The sequence below is a fragment of the Mustela erminea genome, chromosome 7 (assembly GCF_009829155.1).
Source record: "Mustela erminea isolate mMusErm1 chromosome 7, mMusErm1.Pri, whole genome shotgun sequence".
Lineage (NCBI taxonomy): Eukaryota > Metazoa > Chordata > Mammalia > Carnivora > Mustelidae > Mustela > Mustela erminea.
In genome coordinates this window covers 15,793,913-15,818,394 of record NC_045620.1, presented here as the reverse complement: position 1 = coordinate 15,818,394, position 24,482 = coordinate 15,793,913, and the positions used below count along the sequence as shown (strand labels likewise).

The 24,482-nt window shown below is 54.7% G+C and overlaps 1 protein-coding gene and 1 long non-coding RNA gene across 2 annotated transcripts in view; both read right to left on the bottom strand.

Annotated features, from left to right (window-relative positions):
* Positions 1-5,352: 5,352 nt before the first annotated feature.
* JPH2 (junctophilin 2) overlaps positions 5,353-24,482 on the bottom strand; it is a 65,037-nt gene continuing 45,907 nt past the window's right edge. The window contains exons 3-6 of the mRNA XM_032350600.1: positions 11,464-11,582; positions 8,660-9,384; positions 7,772-7,866; positions 5,353-6,411 (exon numbers count right to left, since the gene is read on the bottom strand). Of these exons, the coding sequence (XP_032206491.1) occupies positions 7,786-7,866; positions 8,660-9,384; positions 11,464-11,582 (925 nt within the window). The 3' untranslated portion in view covers positions 5,353-6,411; positions 7,772-7,785. The remainder of the gene's footprint in view (positions 6,412-7,771; positions 7,867-8,659; positions 9,385-11,463; positions 11,583-24,482) is intronic.
* Positions 14,628-16,768, bottom strand: LOC116594935. Its single transcript, XR_004287466.1, has 3 exons — positions 16,390-16,768; positions 14,769-14,895; positions 14,628-14,692 (listed from the first exon to the last, which is right to left on the bottom strand). It is a non-coding gene; the product is annotated as an uncharacterized LOC116594935 (long non-coding RNA).

The window sequence follows — 24,482 nt, the reverse complement described above, 5'->3', positions numbered from 1 at the left end:
ATCCATGCATCAAGTAACGTGGGAATGAAAATGTCCTTGAAACTTTGAAAGAATTTGCGTGCAAAAAATCTGACATGCCGTTAGGTTCTGGGGCTTTTAAAAAATTGCCCAACGCATCTGTTATCATAAGCAGCTCCTAAATTGCCCCAAATGAATAACCCCAAACCCACGGATGCAGAGGAAGGGACAGGCACTCCAAGAAGCAGTAGGGCTTGGTGGTGGGGAGGGAGATGGGGCGCAGGGCACAGTTTGCCTGGAGAATGTGGGGTGCCCCCCCCCCCCGCTGGCTGGGCCACCTTCCTCTTCCCCTTACTCCCCGCAGCCCCACAGTAACGTGGGCCCGGGTCCCCTACTTCCCTAGTTTGACCAGGTAAGCTAATGTTTACTGCTGGGTCATGTTGTGTCCTGTAATTGTATTTTTCCCCCAAATAATTGTTTTTGTCTCTTGTTCTTCGGGTGTGTACTGTCTCTGTCACACGGGCCTCCGGGACCTCACCACCCTGTGACTCGGGGCTCGCTGGGCAGGTGCTCAGATGCTGGGGCTGGGCCGGCTTCTCTTCCTGGAGGCAGCTTCAACCTGAAGCTCCCTTGGGCTGCGATTCAGCAGCTCCCTTCTCTCGTCTCCACCTGGGGGAACACCTTTCCTGGTTCCATCCGGTTCTCTCTCTCTCTCTCTCTCGTCCTGCTTCTCTGGGGCGGTGGAGCACATCTGTACCTTGCTCTCTCTCTCGGAAGGGGCCCATGGGACAGAAGGGTGCCGTTCATGAATGTTTTCACTCCCCCGTGCCTCCTGGGCCCCAGCATTGCTCTTGCACACTCCCCCTTCCTTGGGAGCTTTTCCATTTTTTGTGTCTCTGTGACGGGAGGCAGGGACGTACAGGTGGGTGGGGCTTGCTGGGACTGGGACGCCTGAGCTGGACCCTCCCGCCCCACAGCCTGCTAGGTTGCTCCAGCGTGGGTCTTACTCCTAGAGCACGTTTGCGAAAGCAGAAGGCAGGAACTCGGCTCCCTGGTGCTCTTGTCCATGAAGAAATGGGGGCTCCCATCCCGGATGGGAGGGGAATGTGGGGAACAAAGCAGGCCAGGGAATTGTTCCTTGGAAGGGTCTGGCTCAGGGCAAGGGGGTGGTGGTTGTGCCGGGTCTGGTCCCTGGGTCCTCCTCTCTCTCAGGCCGGCTCCTCGGCCACACTCATGTCCACAGCTCAGCAACAGACATTTATTCTCTCACACTCTGGGGTCTGGAAGGCCAGGGTCAAAGTGTCGTCAGCAGGGGTGGGGTCGTCTGAGGCTCCTCCCTCTGGCTTGCCCACGTCTGCCTTTCTTCGAGTCCTCACATGGTCTCGCCTCCGTGCAGAGCCCCTCGTGTCCCCTCTGTGACCAAATTTCCTCTTGTTGTAAGGACTCCAGTCCAGTTGGATGAGGGCCCACCCCAATGGCCTCATTTTACCTGAATCACCTCTATAAAAGAACTCTTTGTAAAGACAGGGACTTTCTGAAGTACCAGGGGCTTGGGCTCTGACATATGAATTATCAGGGAGACCCGGCTCAGCCCTAACAGTCGGGGTGGCTGGTATTGATTAGAAACTCTGCAGTGAGGGTCAAGTCCAACCACGGGCTCCTGGGCCAGGCCAAGGGAAACCGTCTGAGACCCAGTTCTGGAAGGATTCTGCCTGGGTGTGTGAGGAAGCCAGATCACTCCGCTGGGAGGACGTCGTGAAGTCCGAAGGAACCACCAGGGCTGGCTCCCGTGCCCCACCGGCAGTCCCAGGAGACCCACGCATCTGGCACAGGGCCATACACACCAGATCGGCTCAGACTCGGTTCGTGGACATACCAAGGGAGAGCGTGGAAGAACAGGCTTGCCCCCTCCCCCACCCCGAAATGAGCCTGGGCCACAACCATTTAACATCTCCAAGCTCCCTGCCTTGTTTTTTTCTTTACATCTTCTGATTCCAGTCCCTGAAATGTTGTTAGCGGAAATGGAGCTGCAAATCCAGATGACCCCAGAGTTGGGCAGGCAGCATAAAACAAAGGAATGAAACAGATAACAGATGACTGGGGCGTGATTCAGTGGAAAGTGACCGCCCTGCCAAAAAGCATTTGAATTCAGCGTGTTTTTTAAAACACCGCGCTGGCCAAAGCAAAACCAGCCTGCCAGCCAGATGCGGCCTCTGGGCGTCGAATTTGCGCCTTCTGCGGAAGGCATGGTTAAGAGATGGGCTTTGAAGACAGAGCCGGTTTTGAATCTAAGCCTTGTATCTGCAAAACACAGTGGTGTTTCAAATCATAGAGCTGGTGTGACAAACAGGCGCATTAGTGCACGCGAAGTGTTCAGTGTGGGGTCTGGCACGTAGGAACTGCTGAAGATACAGGACCTGTCATTATCGTGGTGAATCAGAGGAGAGCGACCGTGATGCATTTTTTATAAAAGCAGCCTGCCTTCTCACCGGCAAAGGGGTGAGACCGTTCGCGTGTGGAGCCATGGCGCCCCCCGGTGGTCATACTCGATCCCTGCAGTGCATAACTGGCTAAAGGAAATGGCTAGGAGCCCAGTTGAGCCTTCTGGTCAGACAACGGGTTTGAATCCAGTTCTGCCATACGCAAGTAGGGGACAGGTCACTCACCTCCACTCTTACCCTCCATCTCTGCACCTCCGACAATTTCGATCCCATGGGGGTGGCTCTGACAACTTCATGAGACAATATAATATCACCAGGCAGGCAAGTGATATTAATGGCCATTAGTAAGCGCTGGCTGTGATCCTAGCAGGATCCTAGCACAACGCCAGCTCCATGGCAGCGCGATCCTAGCACTCAGAACACCGCTGGCTCCACGCGGCCAACATCCTTCCATCTTGTGAGGAGGAGAAACAGATGGACGTCCTGTTACTTTTTTCTTTTATTGGGTGGAACTGAGGAAGGGTTACTTTGCCTTGGCGTCCCTGATCAAGAAAATAGACCCCCTGTGGATACCTGAAATCTCGCCAGAGCTAAGTCTTCCTTTGACTAAGCATTGCTCTATCCAGACTTGTCTTTACAGTGAACATTCCCCTGGAACTTTCAAACACCCCAACGAGGATGAGTATATCAGCTACTTTCCTCCCAGACAGGAGGGGCCCCCTGAGGGTACCACGGATGGGGGACACTTTGTACTGTCATTTTCTCCAGCAGGACCCCCACTCCACACACACCCTTCACCCCACTTTTCTTCCAGGAGAGGTGACTTCCTTCCTTCTAAGGGACCAGAAGGGGATGAGGAGCCCACTGAGGGAATCTTCCTGGGTAGGGAGCCCTGCCCTCCAGCTGCTGAGAAGTTCCCAGAGGCTGGAGGACTCGAGGCTAGGTTGGGGTACGGAGTGCAGGGCCCCCTCCCATTTCTCTCTGGAGCAACAAGTCACTGCAGCCCTGCTCCTCCTCCTGCTCAAATGTCTCCTTAAAGGATCCTGGGCTCTTTTCCCAGCAAACTGAAGTTCCTTCTGCCAGATACCCCAACAGAGAGACCTCTGCTTGCTCCCTGAGTACCTTTCCCACTGCCTTGGAAGCTTCCTGCCAAGACCCCAAGGTAGTGGTCAGTGGTCATAGGCCCTGGAAATGCCCATGGGATGGTTTCAAGTTCCTCTATGGCACAAGACACCTTAAATGAAGCCTGGACATGGCAGAGCAGGGGCCAAACTTCCTAGAGTGGCCACTGGCCAAGACCGGGACAGTCCTGTGGCACCTGAGCCACCAGGGGGCGCCCGATTCTGACCAACCCTCCCTGGCTCCTATAGGGCTTGGAGATGACATTTCTTTTTTTCTTTAATTTCCCCTTCCTTCCCATCCTCCAAATAATCCTTCTTTTCAAACTGTCCAAGGTGATTCTACCTTTTACCACCCGTAATCCCCCTCATCTGGTTCTCGTGGCACTGCCTGTGAAGAAAGCCACGGGCAAGGATTCTGTTCTCCTTGGCAGAACAGGAAACTGAGGCACAGGGGAGAATGACTGGTACACAGCCAGCCCGTGGTGGCACCAGGGAGAGAAGGGGAGTCCTGGTCCCCCACTCACTCTGGGAGCTGCCAGGGGAGGGGCGAGGTGGAGGAGCGAGGGACCCTGTCCCATGGGGCAGCGGCTGTGGGAGGATCATCACGGCAAGTGCTTCCTCACAAATGAGTTGGGACAAACTGCTTTCCTGCCGCTGACGTGCTGTGTGACCTCCGGCAATCTCTCCTCTCTGGGCCTCTGTAGAGAAGGAAGGTGGCCTCTAGGTCCCCCCTGAGACGCTCTGTGACCATCTAGCTGGGACCTGGGTCGTCTCCATGCCTTTGGGGCTTCTGGGGTCCTCAACCAAAGAGCAAGAGGTACTGGGGTGTTCGGCAGCCATGATCCAAGTCTCCACGTCTCCACTGTTCCTCAGCTGGGCTTTACCCCAGGAGCAGCAATGTTTCATGGAATCCCCACCATGGTCTCAGGAGGGAAGAGGTACTGTTACACCCCCCTGTTTAGAGATGGGGAAACTGAGGGTCCGAGGAGAGATAAGTGGCTGAGCAGGACAGGAGGCCAGGAAGACCCAGCCTCAAAGGGTGGGCTCTTTCTTCTACCATATGCTGCTCAGGGAAGGTTCTGGAAGTCTGCTTCAGAAATTCACAGTTTGCCTTAGAAAGTCTTTGATCTGCCCCAGGTGACCTAAAGCCCCTCAGCTGCCCTGCAGGAGGTATTACGGGAACTGTAAGAAAAAGACAGGGCCCCAGCCTCTCCTGCGCCCTTCAGCCAGCCCCTCAGGCCAGGCCCACAGGCAGACACCGCAGCCCCTACCCGGGAGCAGATGCAGGTTTATTGCTGTACAGACCGTAGTGTCCGACAGCCTCACCCCAAGCACCAGCTCTAACCCTAGGCCCGGCAGCTCTGGTACCCAGAGGCTTATCTCCGGCACTGGGCCAGCCCCAAACCTGGACAATGTCCTCAGAGCCGAGGCCTGGGGCCCACCAGCCCTGAGCAGTGCCCCCAGGCCAGCCGGGTCATTCCCACGGAGTTCAGAGAAGCCCGAACATGGGTACGGAGCCGTGGGCTGCCTGAGGATGGGGACACCACAGCCCAGGATTCCAGCCCCGCCCTGAGGGGGAAAGGCGAGGCCAACCTCATCAGAAACAGACTCGAGGTTGGGGAGCTGCCCTGGGGAGGCTGGACACCAAAGCCCCAAGGTCCCCAGAAAAAAGCAGGAGAGAGCATCCCCGCGGCTCTGCTTGGATGCCATTGTCCCCACCTTCCCTGGGTGTGGAGGGGCCCGGACGCCCCTTCCCTCCGTCCTCCCTGGTGCAGGGGTCCGCGAGCCCTCAGCCTCTACCCAGCCGCAGGCACAAGGGACCAGAGACCCAGTGTGGTACAAAACATCTGTAATGAGCTACATGCAAATACCATCTTCTGCCAAGCAAGCCAAGGGGCTCAGTAGTCAACGGACGACCCCCATCGGGGACCCCAGACTCGATCTTCTCTCCCTGGGAAACGATTGTTGCCAAACAGCCTGTCTTGGGCACCGGCCTGAGAGTGTGCCCCAGGGAAATCTGCCCGGGCTTCCGAGGGCTTCCGTGCTCATTCTCCCTGGAGGCTGCAGTGGGCCCTGGTGAGGGAAACCGACAAACCAATCCACGACCATCCCGCTAGCGTTCTCCTGGCGGCCCCGGAGCTCCTGTGGGTGGCCCGTTAGCGCTCTGGGCACACTGTAAGCCCCAAGCGATGCAGCCTCGGGCTCAGGCCCTCTCAAAGACTGGGGCCATCCCAACAGCCCCTGAGCCCCGTTTCCGGCCCAGGCTCCAGTGCCTCGTGTCCCCCTCCCTTCTCTTGGTCCAGAGGGACACCGACTGGACTGGTGGGAGGAGACAGGAGCACTGGGTCCCGGCACCCAAACTGAGCATGTCCATTTCCTCCGTTGTCGTCCAGAACATCTGTAAGCAGGGGACAGAGTGTGTGCTGCGTGGAGCCCACTCAAGGCAAGGGCCTCTGCGCCGTCGGGGGCTGGGTCCCCGGCTCGCCCGCCCCAGGGATCTGTCATTCCCTCGGCAGCCAGGCGGTTAAAAGAAAGGGGGCAGGGGTGGAAGGAAAGGGGCTGGGAGTTAGTATCACTATCCTGGTTTAGTGACCTCTCCCAAAACACACAAAAGCTCAGGAAAGGGGGACCCCAGCGGCAAGGTGAGAACACGGGGGACGATGAGGGGCAGGCGCGCTCAAGAGACCAGGGCTCTTCCTTCGAGGCCGGGCACAGGGCTCCCGAGGATCCCCAGCACATTCCGTTCCTCTGGGCACTTCTGTCACCCAGCGCCAGGGCCAGGGGAGGCCTCCTTAAACAGATGTGGTGTGGAGGCGAGCTGGACCTCAGTGCCACCGGCCTGGTAGCGCAGAAAGGTGGGTCCCTCCCATCCTCGGCAGAAACTCCTGGCTCTGCAGAGAGACAGCGAGAGGCTCAGGAGAGAGAGGGAGGGAGGGAGGGAGAAAGGAAGAGGCTGGGCCAGGTCCGACGTGGGGTTCAAGCCTCAGGCGGGATGTTCTCTGGGGCCAGGACCCACCTCTCCCAGCCCCCAGGGCAGCCCGACTCAACAGAATCAGAGTCAAGTCCCTGAGGCTCCCTGAGGCCTCTCCCAGCCTTGCTGTCCCCGAGCCTGGTACACTCTCCTGGCCCTCCCCCTCCTGCTGTCATCTGGTTGGCCCTTCCACCCGTCGGGCCATGAGGCGTCAGTCCTTGCGGCCAGCAGAGCCCAGATCCCGGTGAAACACGGGCCCCAGCAGAGCCCAGCGCTCAGCCCCAGGGCACCACCTACCAGGCTACTACTGTCCCTGGCTAGTCTGGGTGACCGGACAGGGAGTCCTTCGCCTCTCCTGGGACTGAGTGGGAACCTCCAGTCCACACTAAAGTAGGACTGAGAAAGGGGGTGGGGTGGGGTCTTAGGGTGAGGGCAGGGCAAGAGGCAGAAACTCTGTTAGCATCACCAGGCGCAGGATTTGTGGTGTGAAGGCTGGTCCTGGCAGGGAAAAGATTTTCTCTCTCGTGGATACTTCACCCTGAGACCCATGAGAGCCACTTTCCTTCAGCCCAGGCCAGCCCAGCCCAGCTCCTTTTCGCCCGGCCTTACCAAGCCCTCCCAGTTCCAGCACGGGGCAACCACCGACCGACAGCAGGGTTTCTGGAAGGGAGGGCTGGGAGAGGACTGGAGGGCGAGGGGCAGACGCATCACGGACTGAAGTGGGCAAGAGAGAAAGGGAAGGCAGAGAGGAGGGGGCCTGCCCATGTCCGGCAAGCTCCGGTGAGACCGTGGCAGTCTGGGGAGAGGCTGTTCGGCCTCAGGTCTGGATGTCTGACTTCTGCATAACGAGCTGTAAGTTACGGGTTTACTCTCCTCTTCACCCCATTTCTAGGGCAGAAGAGGGTCCCTGCTGTGTCCCTAGATCCCAGCAGAGCAGTGGCTCAGTAAATGGTGGTCAGAAGAATGAATAAATGACGAATGAGTGAGTGAGGGAAGCCCCAGGGCTCACCTGACAGGCGGCAGGTGCTCTGCACATGCTGCGCAAACGAGGTCCGTGTGTGTGTGTGTGTGTGTGTGTGTGTGTGTTCAGGAAGGCATGATCTACCAAATCCACAAATCCGACGTCCCTCCCTCTGCTGGGGGCAGGGCCTCAATTAGCTGCAGGACCGACGCGCAGAGGGCAACATCCTTCCCCCAGCACCCTGGTGCCCACAGCTCTCCACAGGCTCCTGGGCGGCGGGCAGGGGGGAGGGTGGGGGGTTCAGGGGGAGGGGACGCACCTGGTAGACAAGGGTCAGGTCAGGAGGTGAACGAAGAGGATGGCCAGACCGATGTTCAGCAGGATCACCATGCAGATAAGGACAGTGTTGGGGACCTGCGAGCAGTGGAGAGAAGCTGAGTTCCCGCGGCCTCGGAAACATCCCCCACCCAAGACCCAACAAGGCTAGACAGAGGAGCAGAAACTTCTGAAAGAACCCTCCTGAGAACACCCCTCGTTCTGCTCACTGCTGTGTCCAGCACCTGGACAGCAGACCATCAGAGCTGGAAGGATTCTGGGAAATGAGTAACCAAACCGTATAGGGTCCAGAGAAGGACAAGGATGTGTCCCAAAGCACAGTGGGCAGTGCTGGGCCTGGAAGCCAGAACATCCTTCCTTTGTGCTAATTCCCCCCCTGGATGGCATCCATCAGTCCACACAACTTTGCCTCACCCGTGGCCCCTGTGTTTCTGGCTCCCAGCCCCCTCCAATAAACCCTACTGGGTCCTTCCTCCACTGCCAGGAAGCCCTCCCTGCTACACCTTGCTGAAGATGCTGCTGGTGCTCCGCTCAGATCGCCCTAGTTCCCCTGGTGCGCTCACTCCTCCCTAGCTGCTTCGGGCTCCCGGGCACCCTCTTCTCCAAAGCACCGCCCCCTGCTGACCTGAGCGCAGGCACAAAGGCCCGCCCCCTGTCCCAAGGTGGGGGGGGACTCGGCAGGGATTCAGGCTACCAGGTCCTGATGAGGCTATACTTGACGAAGCCCACATCCCTGCTGCGGTTTTCCCCTGCCCCATCCTGTGTCATGACCCTCCCCACCCCCAAATCCCCCCCGCACTGGAATCCCACGTGGAGCCCAAGCACCCCTGGGGACCGAAGCTGGGACACGCCCTTCTGCCCCCAGCCTCACCTCCTCCACCTCCACTTCGGCCTCGGCTGCCAGCGCCGCCTCCTTCCGAGCCTTCTTCTTGGCCCCCGCCTTGGTCAGCCCTCGGGCCTCCGTCTTGCGGGCCTTCGCCTTGGGCTCGGCTCTGGGGACAATGGGCTTGGGCTCCAGCTTGGCCGGGGACTGGGGCGGGGACTCGGGCGGGAGCTCTGGGGCCCGCGGCGGGGCGGCGGCCGGCGACGGCGGCGCGGAGTCGGGCCCGGAGGCCTCGGGCTCGGGCTCCGGCTCGTCCTCGAAGGGCGGCGGCGCGGGCGGCCCGGTGCGCACGGCGTAGCTATGGTAGCCCCGGTACAGCGCCACCTCGGGCTCCTGCGACGGCGCGGGCGGCGGCTGCAGCGCCTCGATGGCCATGTGCTCAGTGGGCGGCCGCGCGGGGCTGCGGCGACCCGCGCCCTCGGACGGCGTGAGCGGCCGGCTGCCCTGGGCGCCCGGCTCCCCGTTCCAGGCGCCCGGGCTCGCCAGGCGGTCCTTGGTCGCCGCCGGGCGGGGCCGCTTGGGCTGCGGCGGCGTCCCGGCCGGCGACGGGGGCCCGCCCTCGGGCCCGAGGGGCTCGTGCTCGTGCAGCTGCGGGCTCTCGCGGGAGCGCGGCGGGGGCCCCGCGGCCCCTGGGCCCCGCTCCGGGGGCTCGAGCAGGCTCTCCGAGTTCTCCAGGATCTCCTGCAGCAGCCGGCGCTTCTGATACTCGGGTCCTGCGGGGGGGAGGGGACAACCAGCGAGGCTGCCCTTGAACCCGGGTCCCACCGCCTGCCCTGGGCGAGCGCTTCAACCTCGCCCAGCCTGCTTCAGTGACTCGGCCGGCACCTCGTCTAGCGTGGGCCCCGCACACTATCAAGCGGGTTCCAAAGAGCAGCTCGTTGCGGCGGCCTTTTAACAACCCTAAGAGGTCCGTGCTATTATTGGCCTCGTGCTCACAGGGGACGAAAGGGAGGCTCAGAGACGTGACGTCACTTGCCCAAAGTCACCCAGCTCAGAGCCAGGACCAGCACCCAGACCGACTGGCTCCAGAGTTTATGCGCTTCACCGCAACACTGGTTTCCTTCCATTCCCTTACCTGAAAAATGGCCTAATCGTACCAATTTCATAAATACTAATGGAAGGATTAGTGGGGGAAAATGCATGAAAAATGGGGAGCTCGGGGTCCAGCTGTTGCTACCACCACCCAGAGCGGAGGCAGAGCCAGGAGGCGTCGCTCTTCCTGGGGCCAGCAGGGGGAGCGCCTTGCCAGGAGGCAACTTAGCCTGCCTGGTACACATCTGCGCTCCACAGTCCGGCAACTGGTCCCCTGTGGTGTCCCTGCTACAGCTAGAATAACGTTTAGATACAAGTCTGATCGTGCCACTCACCATGAAACCTCCAATGCGGAGAACAGCAGCCTCCCAGCTCCCGGGCTCCCACTACTCTACCCAGGAGCCAAGTCTCCATCCCCACCGGTTCCTGCCTGTTCCACTCTCCAGCCTCTGAGCCTGCCGCTCTGCTCCAAGTCTCTGTGCCTTCGCACCTGCACCTTCCTCCGGGTCGGCTCCGCCCACACAGCCCTGCGAGGGCCCCCCCCTCCCCCGCGATTCTCAGTGGATGGTCCCAAACCAGCAGCTTCCGCACTGCCTGATCCTTGTCAGGAACGCACATTCAGGGGGGCTGTGTGGCTCAATCCGTTAATCCCCCAACTCAGTATGATCTTGAGGTCCTGGGGTTGAGCCCCGAGTCAGGCTCTGTATTTGGTACGGAGTCTGCTTGTCTCTCTCCCTCTGCTCTCTGCCCTCCATCTCCCAAATAAATAATAAATAAAATACTTTTTTAAAAAAAGGAAAAGAAAAGCACATTCACGGACCCCAGATCTACTGGATCAAAAACTTGGAGTGGGACCAGCGTGCTGTGTCATGTTTGAGACCCACTGACCTGGGGAACCCTCGTTCAGCCTTCAAGATTCAGCTCAAACAGCCTTTCCTGAGGGCAGCCTTCTCTAGGGTTTCCCTGCCTGACTGGGTGAAGTGCCCCCCTGAGCTTCCAAAGCCGCTGTTCCAGCCTCACAGAACTTAGGCTGTGTGGAATGTAGTTGTAACAGTGAGACAGAACCAACAGTTCCCAAGAGCTTGCTATAGGCAGGGCTCTGTGCTCCCCGACATGATTTGACCCACCCCACCCCCAAGAAGGTAAATATTATGCTTACTCCCATTTTATAGATCAGAAAACTGAGGTTTACAGAAGTGAAAGGACTTAACAAGGTCACTGAGCTGGCTGGCAGTGGAGTCAGGACAGGGATAGACTCCCTGATCCTCACTCCCCGATTCTGCCATGATTCTCGGCTCCTCTAGATTCTGGATCCCGGAATCCTGGGTTTGTACCGCAGAGCCCAGCACGGTGCCTGACACACGGGCAGCACTCAGGGACCGGCAGACTGAAAGTGATGAGCTGCAAGGCTTTTTGCCTCCTCATCCGGAGCCCTCTCCCCTCGCTAAGCTTCATCAGCTCAGCTGTCAGCTGTTTCTGCAGCATGGAGAGGAGGCAGCCTGGGGTAGGTCCAGTCCACAACCAGGAGCCTCTGATTCCGCAACCCCCCGCCCTCCATCGCAGCACAGGTCTCCTTGTGTCACCGCATCCCATGCCATACCTGTCCTCTCTCCCTGGTTGCTTGAACTCACAGACATTTGTGAACACACTTGGGCATCTCAGCTTTCCAGCAAGCAAGCAAACAAACAAACAAACAAAATGTCCAGCCCCGGGACCTCCCCTTACTCTGTGCTGCCCATCCCCTCCCTGGCTGGCCCTACCTGGCTGGTAGAAATCCGGAGCCAGCTCCCTGGCCACAGTGCGGGCAATGCTGGACTCCTGGTTGGCAGCAAGGGCGGCCTGTTCCGCTGCCTCAGCTTTGGCCTTGGCGTGGCTTGTCCTAAGGAGACAACATGGCAGAGGTTCAGGATCCCTCCAGAAAACCAGACCTCTGCCCACCAAAGACATGCCGGACACAGCATTTATTCACTCGGGCTGCCAGTGAGTATGTATTGAACCCCGGGGGCCAGACTGCTGTGCGCTCCGTAGACCATGCCTTCTTCCTTCTGGGCACACAGACAGCCCACGTTCCCCTTGCAATCAGCGCGGTCAGGTGACTGAGTCCTGGCCGGTGCACAGTGGGAAGACAGGATGCATGCGGTTTCCAGTCCTGGACCATGAAAAGCTCATGTGCGATGCTCTACATCCTCTCCTTCCCCCCTCTTGTTGCTTGAATGGAAGGAAGGCCAACACCCCCGAATGGGGACCTTAACCTCTTCTGTGTCACAGACCTTTGGCATCTGGTGACACTCATGGGCCCCTTCTCAGAATGATGTTTTAAAAGGCATGAAATACACAGGATTACAAAGGGATGTCATTATACCGACATGCTATTACCAAAATATTAGAGGAACAAATCTGTAATAGAATGCATTTTCTTCTTCATGAACACATTGAACAAAATATCTAGCAAAGGAACTAACCACAATAATTTTGAAGTACAGATTAGCAGAAAGGATATTTCAAAGATACCCACAATAGGGGTGCCTAGCTGGTTCAGTCGGGAGAGTGTACATGAGGCTCTTGATCTTGGGGTCGTTGAGTTCGAGTCCCATGTTGGGTGTGGAAATTACTTTAAAAAATAAAATCTTGGGGCACCTGGGTGGGTCAGTGAGTTAAAGCCTCTGCCTTCGGCTCAGGTCATGATCCCAGGGTCCTGGGATCGAGCCCCGCATTGGGCTCTCTGCTCAGCAGGGAGCCTGCTTCCTCCTCTCTCTCTGCCTACTTGATCTCTGTCAAATAAATAAAATAAAAATCTTTTAAAAAATAAAATAAAATAAAATCTTCCTAAGAAATGATATCTGCAACAAAAATAATGTGACATGAAAGCATGTAATCTCCACGGGTGGCAAAGTCACAGATGTCCCGAATACTACTGTGGTGTATTGCCTACCTCCATAATTGAAGCAAATGCTACATTTCAGTAAGAGGTTAGTAAAAATAAGATGGTTTTTCCATCTTTTGTGGACACTGAGTGCCCTGCCCAGATCACTTCCCTGGCATGTACACCTACCCCCAGCTCCTGACCAGGCTGCTAATGGCTCACCAAGGTCCCAGAGAACTGCAGAAGCCATGTTGTTCTAGAGACCAAACTACCTTCCCCCCCACCTCAACCACACAGCCCACAACTAACGACTGATGACACCCACCAGCCCCGCTCTTGCCCTGGGAAGAATCAGTTCTGTGGTACAAACCAGGCTCCAGAACCCCCACCATGGGGCCAGGTAAGACCACACCCTGGTTTGATCATTCCCCTTCTCTCCGGAGAGTGTCCCCCACAAAAAATCATCTGCTCAAGAATCCCTACCTCAGGGCACCTGGGTGGTTCAGTCGGTTAAGTATCTGCCTTCGGCTCGGGTCATGGTCCCAGGATCCTGGGATGGAGTCCTATACTGGGCTCCCTGCTCAGCGCGGAATCTGCTTCTCCCTCTCCCTCTGCTGCTCACCCCGCCCCCCCGCTGTTGCTCTCTCTCAAACAAATAAACAAAATCTTAAAAAAAAAAAAAAAATCCCCTCCTCAGGCTCAGCTTCTAGGGAGTCTAATCTAAGACAGCATCCAAGTTCACAGACTCTGAATTCTGCCCCCCGTTAAGAAACACCGTGGAAGGAACCTAGGTCCAGAAATGATTACTGCATAGGGCAGAGTTCCCACGCTGGAATGGGGAACATTCAGGCATTACACTTAAACATTCCACGTGGATCATTTAAGCAAACCGTACGTGTCTGGGAGTTAAGCACCTGAGATTAGGGGGGGACGTGTGTTTCAGCTGTTAGTCTAGCCAGCAGCACCTGCTGAAACAGTAACAGGCACATGGGGTTGGGCCAGGCACAGTTCTCCGGGCAGGAATTAGGCAGTTTATCTCCTGCAGTCATCATCACGCCTTAGGAAATCTGGTGCTGTTACCATTTTCCACAATTTGCAGAAAAAAAAAACTGAGGCACAGAGAGGTGACATAACTTTCCCTGGGTCTCAGGGTCCTTAACTGTAGGAGCTGGGATTTCGAACCCAGGCAAGATGACTCCAGAGCTTGCGAGCTTGAACATGACTTTGCAAATGCGCCACACCTGCCAGGAGCTGAGGACAGAGACTCCCGTGGGTAAGACAAGCCCCGTCCCTGTCCTCCCCGGGAAGTAAGGGAGGAAGAAGGCCAACGAACAACAGGACGTCTTTAAGAAAAGGTCATTAAATAAACGGTCTTCGGTTGCAGTTGTGAGCAGTGCCATCGAGGAAGAGTCGAGAAGGCAGTGATCTCGTAGAGCAGGGCGACAATACAGGTCGGTGGCAGGGTGGGGTCAGGGAAGGTTTCTGGGAGAATGGGACAGTTAAGTTGACATGAAGACAAACGGAAGTTAGCTCCGTAATAGGAGAGGCGGGGATAGCAAGGCAGGTGGAGGAAATGGAGCAAGGGTTTGGTGCCTTTGGGGGAAGTGAAAGGTCAGCATAGTGTCCACCCCGCAGATGACCCAGCTCCTCGGGGACTTGACCTCTATCTTTGTACCTGTCTCCAGCATGTAACACTGGGCCTGAAATAAGGGAGAGAGCTTTCACGAAGCTCCTTCCATGGGAGAGGCCCTTTGCCTGTGTTATTCACTCCAATCCTCAGCACAGTCTGGGCGGTGGTTCTTCCTGTTTGGCCTTCACACAGGGGGAAACTGAGGCTCAGAAGGGTATCTCCTCAAGGTCGGAAAATGAGTTAACACTCAAAAGCATTTACTACATGCCACATGCCAGGAACTTTATGGAAATTAACTCCTTTAGGACACCCCGCTCCCCCGCAATAACGCTGGGCAGCAGACGTCAGTACCAGCATTTCTCTCTACAGAGGAGAAAAGCAGGGCGCGCGGCTTTAAGGAGCTGACACAAACTTACACAGCCAGCAAGTGGCAGAGCAAGATTTCAAACCAAGGCCTTCTGGGTCTTGAGTCTGTGCCTTGAGCCACAGGCTATCCCTTCAATAATGAGCAGTGGAGGAAGGACCCAGAACTGTCTGATCTCCAGGCCCTCCCCTCTACGACGCCACCTTACCACAATAATGTTTACTGAAGGAAAGAAGACACAAACACGGGGCGTCTGGCTGGCTCAGCCATAGAGCATTTGACTCTGGATCCCGGGGTCGTGAGTGCAAGCCCCACACTGGGTCTAGAGTTTACTTCTAAGAAAAAAAATATGTACGTGAGCTCGTGCCCGCACCCAGGTATAAGCAGAAGGGGCGGCCCAGGGCCGAGTCCAGAGCCCAGCTTTGGATTCCAACTTTGGCTCTGCCAAGACTGGTGCTAGGGTAGGTAAATGACGCATTCACCTCAGGTTCAAAAGTAAGGAGGATGCAAAAACTTAGTAAGCAAGATAAAACAGTATTTTAAAGCACTATTTCTAGAAGTCAAAAATAATGCCAAAAAATCCTTAATGAACAAACTATGAATAAAATTTAAATAAAGACTGGATCAGACCCTGTGCTTTTGCATGGCCTTGGTCACGTCACCCTAGTCCCAACCCCATGGTGCCTCTAGGACTGTTGATAAGTGGCCCTGGCTCTCTGTGCCCCAGTTTCTTCATCTGTACAATGAGATTGTAATTCTCCCCTCTTGAAGAGGTGGTGAAAACTGACAAGAGGCAGCACAGGGAAGTGTTTGGGCCAGGACAGGACTGACCGGAGGTGGTGGTGTCAGTGGTGGGGGAGATGGTAGTAGAGGAGTTGATCATGGTGGTCGTGATGGTAGTGGTGGTGGAGGAGGTGATGGTGATGGAGGAGGTGATGATGTTGGTGGTCGTGATGGTGGTGATGGTAGTGATGGTGGTGGTGATGGTAGAGGTGATGGTGGTGGTGGTGAAGATGATGGTGGTGTGGTGATGGCAATGGTGGTGGTAGTGATGGAGGTGGCGGTGGAGGAGGTGGTAGTCGAGGTGGTGATGGTGGTGGTGGAGGAGGTGATGGTGGTGTTGGTGGTGGTGATGGCAGAGGTGATGGTGGTGATGGAGGTGGCAGTGGAGGAGGTGATGGTGGTGGTGGAGGAGGTGATGGTGGTGATGGAGGTGGCAGTGGAGGAGGTGGCGGTGAAGGAGAGGAGGAGGAGGACGATGAGGTTTATGACATCAAGACAGAGTGTGGTACGTGCATAACCCCAGGTTCACATTTGCCTATACACACAGGCATGAGATTCAAACTCCTACACTTTCCAGAAACACTTCCCTGGAAACCTGAAACCCCAGGTCAGGCGGAGGAGGGAAAGAGCCGGGCAAACCTTCAAAGGGAGAAAATGTCCTTTTTTGGTAACACAAGCTGGATGGTGCTTGCTTGTTTCTTGGCGCCCCGGGAAGCTGTGTTGCAGGGATCTTCCTAAGGCCGGAGCGGCAGCCTGCACGCAGAGCCCCAGAAGAACTGGAGGGGTCAGCTGTGGACCTCCCGTCCAGAGTAGCCAGAACAGGGGTGGAGAAAGGGGAGGCCACACAGCCCACGGCAATGAGGGCGTCTGTGTTCAAAGGAAGCCCACCGCCCTTCCCCGTGTCCATCAGTCTGGCGGATGGAACCCCTTATCAGCCCTCCCCCAGGTCTCTGGTCTCAGGAATGACTCCCAGCCTTCAAGTCAGTCACCCCCGGGTCCTCCCGCACCCTCCTTGTCTCCCTGCTGCGGCCAAGGCCATGACTCACCAGGTCCCTTCTCCTACTCCTGCTATAGCTCCAGCATCGGCAGCTTCTCCCTCCTTCCGTCACTGCTCCTCGAAGCCCCGACACACTCCCTACAACTGATCACAGTGGCACCGGGGCTGGCTTAATCCAATTGTCCAGCGGCCTCTACTCTTGCTTAAAATCTTTGCAAGTCTTCCTACCATGTTCACAATAAAACCCAGGGCACTTTCCACAGCCTTCCAGGCTCTCCGGAGTCTCTCAGGGCGTCCTGGGTATATCACCAGCGGCCTTCAGGGCACAACCTGGGGCAGTTCACGGTGGGTGGGGGGACCACTGTTGCCCACAGGCTCGTGTGGGCCGGGGCCACTCACAGTGCGGCCCATCACCCTCCTGGCCCCTTCCTCACCTGGGAGCTTGTCAGAATGCTGGTTCTCAGGCTCCACCCCAGACCTGAGTCAAAGCCTCAGGGGGAGGAGCCCAGGAATCTGTGTGTTACACCCCTGCTGGGCAGCTCCCAGCCTGCTCAACCCAAAGAGCTTCGAGTGTTTCTCCTCTGAGTCTTGCTAGGGAAATGCCGGACCCATTTCTTCTCCTCTGACCACTCCCTGGGTCTGGGCTGAGGCCTGGGCGGGGGTTGGGGGGGGAGGGTCTCCGGGGATGGCTCTGACCTGTGGGAAAGGAAAGCAGCAGAAACTGGGGCAATGGGAGGGGCACGGAGCAGTCCCTCTTCTTGATTTCACTTGTCAGCAGGGTTAAAAATAAAGCTGGTGGTTCTGGGATAGGGGCAGGGCAATAACCCGACAGAGCCACTTCTGAGAGCGTCCCCCTACCCCAGCCTCTTTCCCCCACCCCCAGGCCCCTAACTGCTGCTTCCAGTCTGCCACTTCTGCATATAGGTTCATTCATTTCATACAACTTTGTAGAGCGCCTACTGTGTGCGAGGCACTGTTCTGAGGACTGTGGATATCACAGCAAACCAAGCAACCCAAACCCCCTCGCAGAGCTCACGTTCTAGTGCAAGGGGTTGGCACACTGCAGCCAACAGGCCCCCCACCAGAGCCCACCGCCGGTGGCCATACTGTCGGTGAGTTAAGACTGGTTTATACACTTTTGAATGGTTGAACTTGGAAAAAAAAAAAAAAACAAGAGTAATATTTTCTGACACATGAAAATTACATGGAATTCACAGTTGAGTGTCCATATAAATAAAGTTTTATTGGAACACAACAACACCCACTTGTGGACACGCTGTCTACAGTGAAGTAGTTGCCACATAGACTGTGACTGGCAAGGCCAAAGATGTTTGCCATCTGGTCTTTTACAAAAACAGTTCGCTGATGCCTGTTTTAATATATTCACTCAGTAACTGTCTCTTCTACTACTACTAACAATATTAATTTGTTATTTGTTGAGTTTTTTTGTGCCCAGCTCTGTGTCACCTTAACACAAATGACCTCAGAGAGGTGGAGTTCCTCTTTCAAGGTCACACAGCTAGAAAAGTGCATCGGTCCAAGCTCTTACCCATTATACCAAGGTCTCACCCTCTTCCCACTGACTCTGGGCTAAGTCCTCTATGGGCTGGGACCAGGGATGGGATGAATGGGACCCAGCAGGCACCTGAGGAACTTATAGCCTAAGGCAGCCCTGCCAAGTCCACCACACAACACCCCTAAAAACCAGTGACTGAACGGGGGCACAGAGCACAGTCTCTAAACCGCTAGGTAGCTGGGATGTGGGGCCCTACCTCTGCCCCTACTCCGTTTGGCAAGTCTGAGCTCCCTGAACCCCAACCTCCTCATCTGTAAAATGGGGCTAATAACAGCAGCAACCGGAGCAATGGTGTAACGAATGACCAGTCATCTGGCCCCTGGAGCAGTGGTCAGGACACAGGAAGCCCACAAGGTGCTTGTTAATAAAATAAATAAGCATTTTTTTTTGGAGAGGACTAAAAATCCCAAATGGACCACATGCCACTGATCTGTTAAATAAAGATTAAAATGATTTTTTTCATTTGGCAGATAATGGGAGTCCCCAGCTCAAACCTCTGCCAGCCTCTCTGGAGGTCGCAGAGGAGGCCGACAGGGACAGTGCTGCCCAGTGTCTTCCTGCGGTGGGGAATGCTTCGGATGCCGCTGCCCTGCCCTCTCCCAAAATAGCCCCTCGCCCACAGCTCTGGCCGGCCGTGGCCATTTCCTCCAGAACAATCATGGTCAGAGTCATCACGAGCAGGAACCATAGCTGGGGACACAGACACCCACCTGGATAGCTCGCTGGAAGAAAGCCCCCTGACTACCAAGGACATAGGCAAGGGTACAGTCAGGGAGTCCTGCCTGACGGGGGAACTTCTTCTCGACCCCAACCCAACCCCAGGACTTCATTTGGCAAATGGGGCTTAAGTCCCTGCTGGGAAGTACAAATAAGAGACGCATCACATTCAAGGTATCTGCCCTTGACTCACTGGTCTCAGTTTCCTCAACTGGGAAATGGGGATGCTAATACTTCATTATGCTCCTGAGAGTCTGAAATGAGCTTTTAACAAACACTGGCTTTCATTATCATGGTTTTTGTTACTATTGTAACAACGCTTACCAGCCATTCCCTTCGGAATTCTATGGACCGCCCACAAGCTGGGATATAAATATGCGTTCTGGACCCTGTTTCAAGGTCCACCCATGTTATCGCACGAGCCCAAAGCAGGCTGAGCTCACCTGTTCTAGCGTTTGCGTTGTTTTCACCGCTTGGTTGCTATGGGCACTTGTGCACAACTTTTTTTGTGTGGTTCTATGTTTTCATTGCTCTTGGGTGCACAATTAGGAGTAGAATTTCTGGGTCGTATGATAACTCCGTGTTCCGGGTGAGGAACGGCCGGCTCATACCACAGTGCCTGAACCATTTGACATCCTCCCCTAACATCTGAGGGCTCCCGTTTCCCCACATCTCTGCTAACACTTCCTAGATCCAGCTTTTCATTTTTATCCATATGGTGGTTTGTGAGGCGCCATCCCAGCGTGGTTTTGTTTGCATTTCCAGGAAGGCTAAGGATGCTGAGCTTCGGTTCGTGGGCTTCATGGCCACTGGTATATCTCTCAAGGGGAAATGTCTATTTGGATCCTTTGCCTTTTTTAAACTGCGTTTTTGTCTTTTTTATTATTGAGTTGCAAAAGTTCTTTATATATGCTAGATATAAGTCGTTCATCAGATATATTATTGCCAATCACGTATTGCAAGAGTTTTTCTATCCTGTGGGTTGTCTTCTCACTTTCTCGATGGTGCCCTTTGAAGTATAATGGTCTTTAATGATGTCCAGTGTATCTTTTTTTTTTTTTTTCTTTTGTTGCCTATGCTTTTGGTGTCAGATCCAAGAAGGTTTTGCCTGACCTACGGTCACAAAGGTTTACTCCTGTATTTTCGTCTAAGAGCTTTCTAGTTTTAGTACCTGCATGGAGATCTGTAAGTGTTGCTTCTAATAAGAAAAGAATGAGAACTGGGGCACCTGGGTGGCTCAGTGGGTTAAGCCGCTGCCTTTGGCTCAGGTCATGATCTCAGGGTCCTGGATTGAGCCCCGCATCGGGCTCTCTGCTCAGCGGGGAGCCTGCTTCCCTCTCTCTCTCTCTGCCTGCCTCTCTGCCTACTTGTGATCTCTGTCAAATAAATAAATAAAATCTTAAAAAAAAAAAAAAGAAAAAGAAAAGAATGAGAACTAACCTAAGGGTTCATGCTGCCCTGTGAGGTCGGCTCTACCGCCGTTGTACAAATGAGAAGATTGAGCCACGTGCCCATTACTTAAGTCACGTGCCCATTACTATTATAACGAACGCGGAGCCAGACATGGAAGGAGGGAGACTCTGGCAAGAGGAGAGGAGACAGAAGGTCCTGGGATAAGAACAGAGACTACAGGGCAGCCGTAAAGGCCACCTGGTGGGTCGCAAGTTCATAATCTGTCTTTGGTTATTTTTAGTATACGTTATAAAATACAGAGTATAAAATGATATGGCTTCATTGTAGAAAAGTCTTGAGAATAGGCAGGTTTTGTTTTTTAAAAAGGAAAAAAAATATGCTACTAATGTTTTGGTATTTTGAGGTGGTAAGGAGCACCGCTGTGTGACCGCGGGTGACTAAACGAGTTCTCTGTGCTTTGATTTTTCCCTGTGTAAAATGGTGGCAGGAATAGCCCTGCCCTCACGGGGCTGCTGGGATGACAGTGAACTGCTGTAGTAAAGCCTCTGGAACTGGACGTGGCAGATAGCTGGCTCTATGCAAGAGCTTGAAAAATTCCGATAAGGTGGTTTTGTTCTAGTTCGGGGGTGTGGTACCACCTCCTCAGGCCCTAGAGAACCTCCCCACCTTGGAAACCCAGCCTGAAATCCCCAGGCCATGGACATGACCTCTCCCAGATCCCTTTTTATAGTGACCTTTCTCCCCTTCTTAAAGAGCCTCCAGCCCTGCTGGCAAGTCTCCTCTACCTGTGAGCAGGTGTATGCCGCTGCCTGCCCCCCACCCCCCAGCCCTGGCCAAAAGGGCATAGGCAAAGTAGTAAGAGTTGCAGTTTACTGAGTGCTAACTATGTGCCGGACACTTGACCTATGTGTTTGGCTGAGTAATGGCCCCAAAGATATCCCCTTCCTATTCCCTGGAACCTGTGAATGTGACCTTATATGGCCAAAGCAGTTTTGCAGATGTGATTAAGGATCTTGAGATGTGGGGATTGCGCTGGATTGTGTGATCACGCGTGTCCTTATAAGAGGAAGCAGAGGGAGATGGGATGGCAAAAGAGGAGAAGGCGAGGTGTTGACAGAAGAGACTGGCCGCCGAGGGTGTGATCTGAAAACAGAGGAGGGCCGGGGGCGGCCACTAGAGACTGACGAGTCAGGGAATGGGATTCACCCCTGGAGCCTCCAGGAGGAAAGAACCAGCCCGCTGACCTTGGCTGTGGTGTGGTGAGACTGATCACAGACTTCCGACCTCCACAAGCATACTAGAATAAATCCGTGCTGTCTTCGGGCCCCACGTTGGTGGAGGTTTGTTATGGCAGCAACCAGAAACTAAAACAACTTGTGTGCTCTCGTGTCATCCTCAAGACAACTCACTTTATGGGGGAAGAAACGCAGGCTCAGGAAATCATCTGCCCGAGGCTCATCGCTGGTGGCTGCTAGAGCCAGCTGGAACGTGCCTCCAGGGCTTCCTAGCAGCAAGGCCTTTGCTGACCCACGCATGCCCTGTGCTGCCTCAGTTCAAGCCCCCCTTCCAGAAGGGCCGAGCGGCCGCCACCCAGCCTGTTCCCACAGGGACGGTGTGAAGCCCTGCCGGTCTCAGAGAGCCCAGGGCTAGCGGCTACCAGCAGTGATAACCCTACTTCCCCAACGACAGGCTGGGAACTGCCCAGCTGACTATATGTGACTGAGATCTGGCTGCGCTTCTGTGACAAGTGACACGACAGGGCGGGGACCCCAGGCCTTGCTCCCCTTCCCCATCCCGGACTGGGTCCTGCAGTCCCACCCGGAGCCTGGCTGCCAGCTGGGTGGCCTCTCTGCGTGAGTTGGCAGAGACCTTCAGACCAGCACAGACAAGTTTCCTTTTTTAAAACTTTATACCAGGTTTGGAAATTAAGTTTTAGAAACTGTGAAAATAGTAACATGAAAGCAACAGCACCATGACTCCACGAGCTTCCGCGTGCAAAAGCCGTCTCCATCGGGCCTCTGAACACGACAAACACTGCATGTTGAGGGACAGGGCTCAAGTGGAAGCCGAAGCCACCCCAGCTGGGCCTGAGTCCCCGGGTCAGACCTTAGGCTTCGTGGACGGGGGAAAAATCGCTTTGCTTCTCTGCAGATGGATCCATCTGCTCTGAACAATGAGGCCGATTTCCCAGCTGGCCGCTGGTGTCCGCAGCCTGGTGCCATCCCCTCCCCTGGTGCATGCGCTGAACTTAGGCTTCAAATAAAAGAACACAGGAAGGGTGATGGCATATCATTTCCATGCTTTGCTTATCAAAGACAGCAACTTCGCTCTTGCTAGCAGCTTCTCCTGCTGGCTTTGTTGGGGAGGTCCACACAGCAAGGATTACCCTCATTAATTTACCGCAGCCTCCGGCCAACGGTAATGAAGAACCGAGGCCCTCAGTCCAAAGGCCCGCAAGAACAGGTATGCCGGCGTACTGTGATTTAGAAGAAATCCAGCTGCCCTTGAACAACGCAGAGGTTAGGTGCCCATCCCCCTCATGGTCAAAAAATCCAAGTATAACTCCGGATTCCCCACAAACTTAACTGTGAACAGACTGTGTTGATTGGAAGTCTTACTGATAACACAAATAGCAGATCAATACCTGTTCTGTAGATGCACTATATACTACATACTGGGTTCTTGTAAGAAAGTAAGCTAGAGGAAAGGAAATGTTATTAAAATTGTAAGGAAAAGAAAATACACTTACAGTACTGTACTGTATCTATTGAAAAAAATCCATGACTTTCAGTGGACCCATTCAGTTCAAACCCGTGTTAATCAGGGGTCGGCTGTACGTATTTGGTCATTCAGATGACCAAAATATATGTCTCATATATACTAGGTCTTTGTCCATGTTTCCTGTCTCACAGTTTCCAAAACGCTCAGAATTCCCTGAGTGCTAAGAGCCATGGGAGCATTTTTTGTTACAATATCTGGTCTCTTGTCCCCAGTTCCTGAAATCACTTCAGAGTCATAAAAACGAAATAGGTGTCTTGATATTCATTAACAAACCACTTTCTAACACAACTGAGTTTTATGATAATGGGGCGACTTTGGGAAAACTTCTAAGGATGGAGGCTGGAGGCCAGGGGAACTGACCAAGAAGGGAGGGTTGGAACTCTCAGTCCCACCCTGTGATTTCGGGGGAAGGAGGAGGGGCTGGAGGTTGAATCGATCACCGATGGCCGATGATTTAATCCGTCATGCTATTATGATGAAGCCTCCGTAAAAATCCAAAAGGACAGTGTTCGTAGAGCTTCCGGGTTGGTGAACAGGTGAAGATCCAGGAAAAGCATCACACTTAGAGAGGGCACAGAAGCTGTGCACCCTTCACCCTATCTTGCCCTACACAGTTCTTCCATCTGGCTGTTTCTGAGTTAGATCCTTTTCTAATCAACTAATCATCTAGTAGGAAGTAAATGACTTCTCTGAGTTCTGTGAGACACTCTAGCAAATCAACTGAACTCAGAGGAGGCTTGCTGGGACCTCCTCTCTACAGCTGGTCATCAGGAGCCCAGGCGACATCCTGGACTAGCAAATGGCATAGGGAAACCGACTTGCAGGACTGAAGCCCTAACTTGTGGGATCTGATGTTATCTCCCGGGAGATAATGTCAGAATTGAGTTGACTTCAGACCTCCAGCTGGTGCTGGTGAACTCCCTGGGGCCTTGGGGGAGGGTCACAACCCCTCTCTCCCGCCACATGTTGAAATTTGTGGGAGACCCCTTACTACCCCCTAGGGTTGCTCTGAGAACTCAAGGAGTTCGCGTCCAGAGCAGCGGCCCACACGGTGAGCACTAGAGGAGTGTTTCTGTACGTTCGCATTTATGATTTCAAATTGCTCAATGTTTTCCTTTAGAAATTTCGCATCTACATTTTTTTCTATGCCAGTGATCTCTCTTCTGGGCATCTGGCCAACAGACGGGCTCCAAAAGACTCGTGTTCAGAGGCATTTATGGCAATGCGGTTTGTAATCGCAGAAGCCTGGACACAACCCCAAAGCTAGCAGCGGGGAACTGGTCCGCCCAGTTATCCTATGGCCGTCTGAAGGACTTGATGCTGCCAGTACTAAGAATGAGCGAGGCCTTTAGAACAGAGTGAATCCTGAGACGTCAAGTCAAAGAGCAAGGTATAAATTACTAGATATCATATGCAACACTTGTGTAGACAAACAAGTGCATTTGCTCCTCTGTATGTGGGCTATTTCTGGAAGGATAGGATGAAATTGGTAATACAGGCTGCCTACTGGGATGGAAACTAGATGCCGGGGGAGGAGGTGGAAGGGGGGAGACATGCACACCCCCCTCTATGCTGGATGCCCCTTCTCCTCCCCCTGCCCCACCATGCCAGCCTGCACCCTGCTCTGTGCCCTGGGAGACTGCCCTCCACGGTCT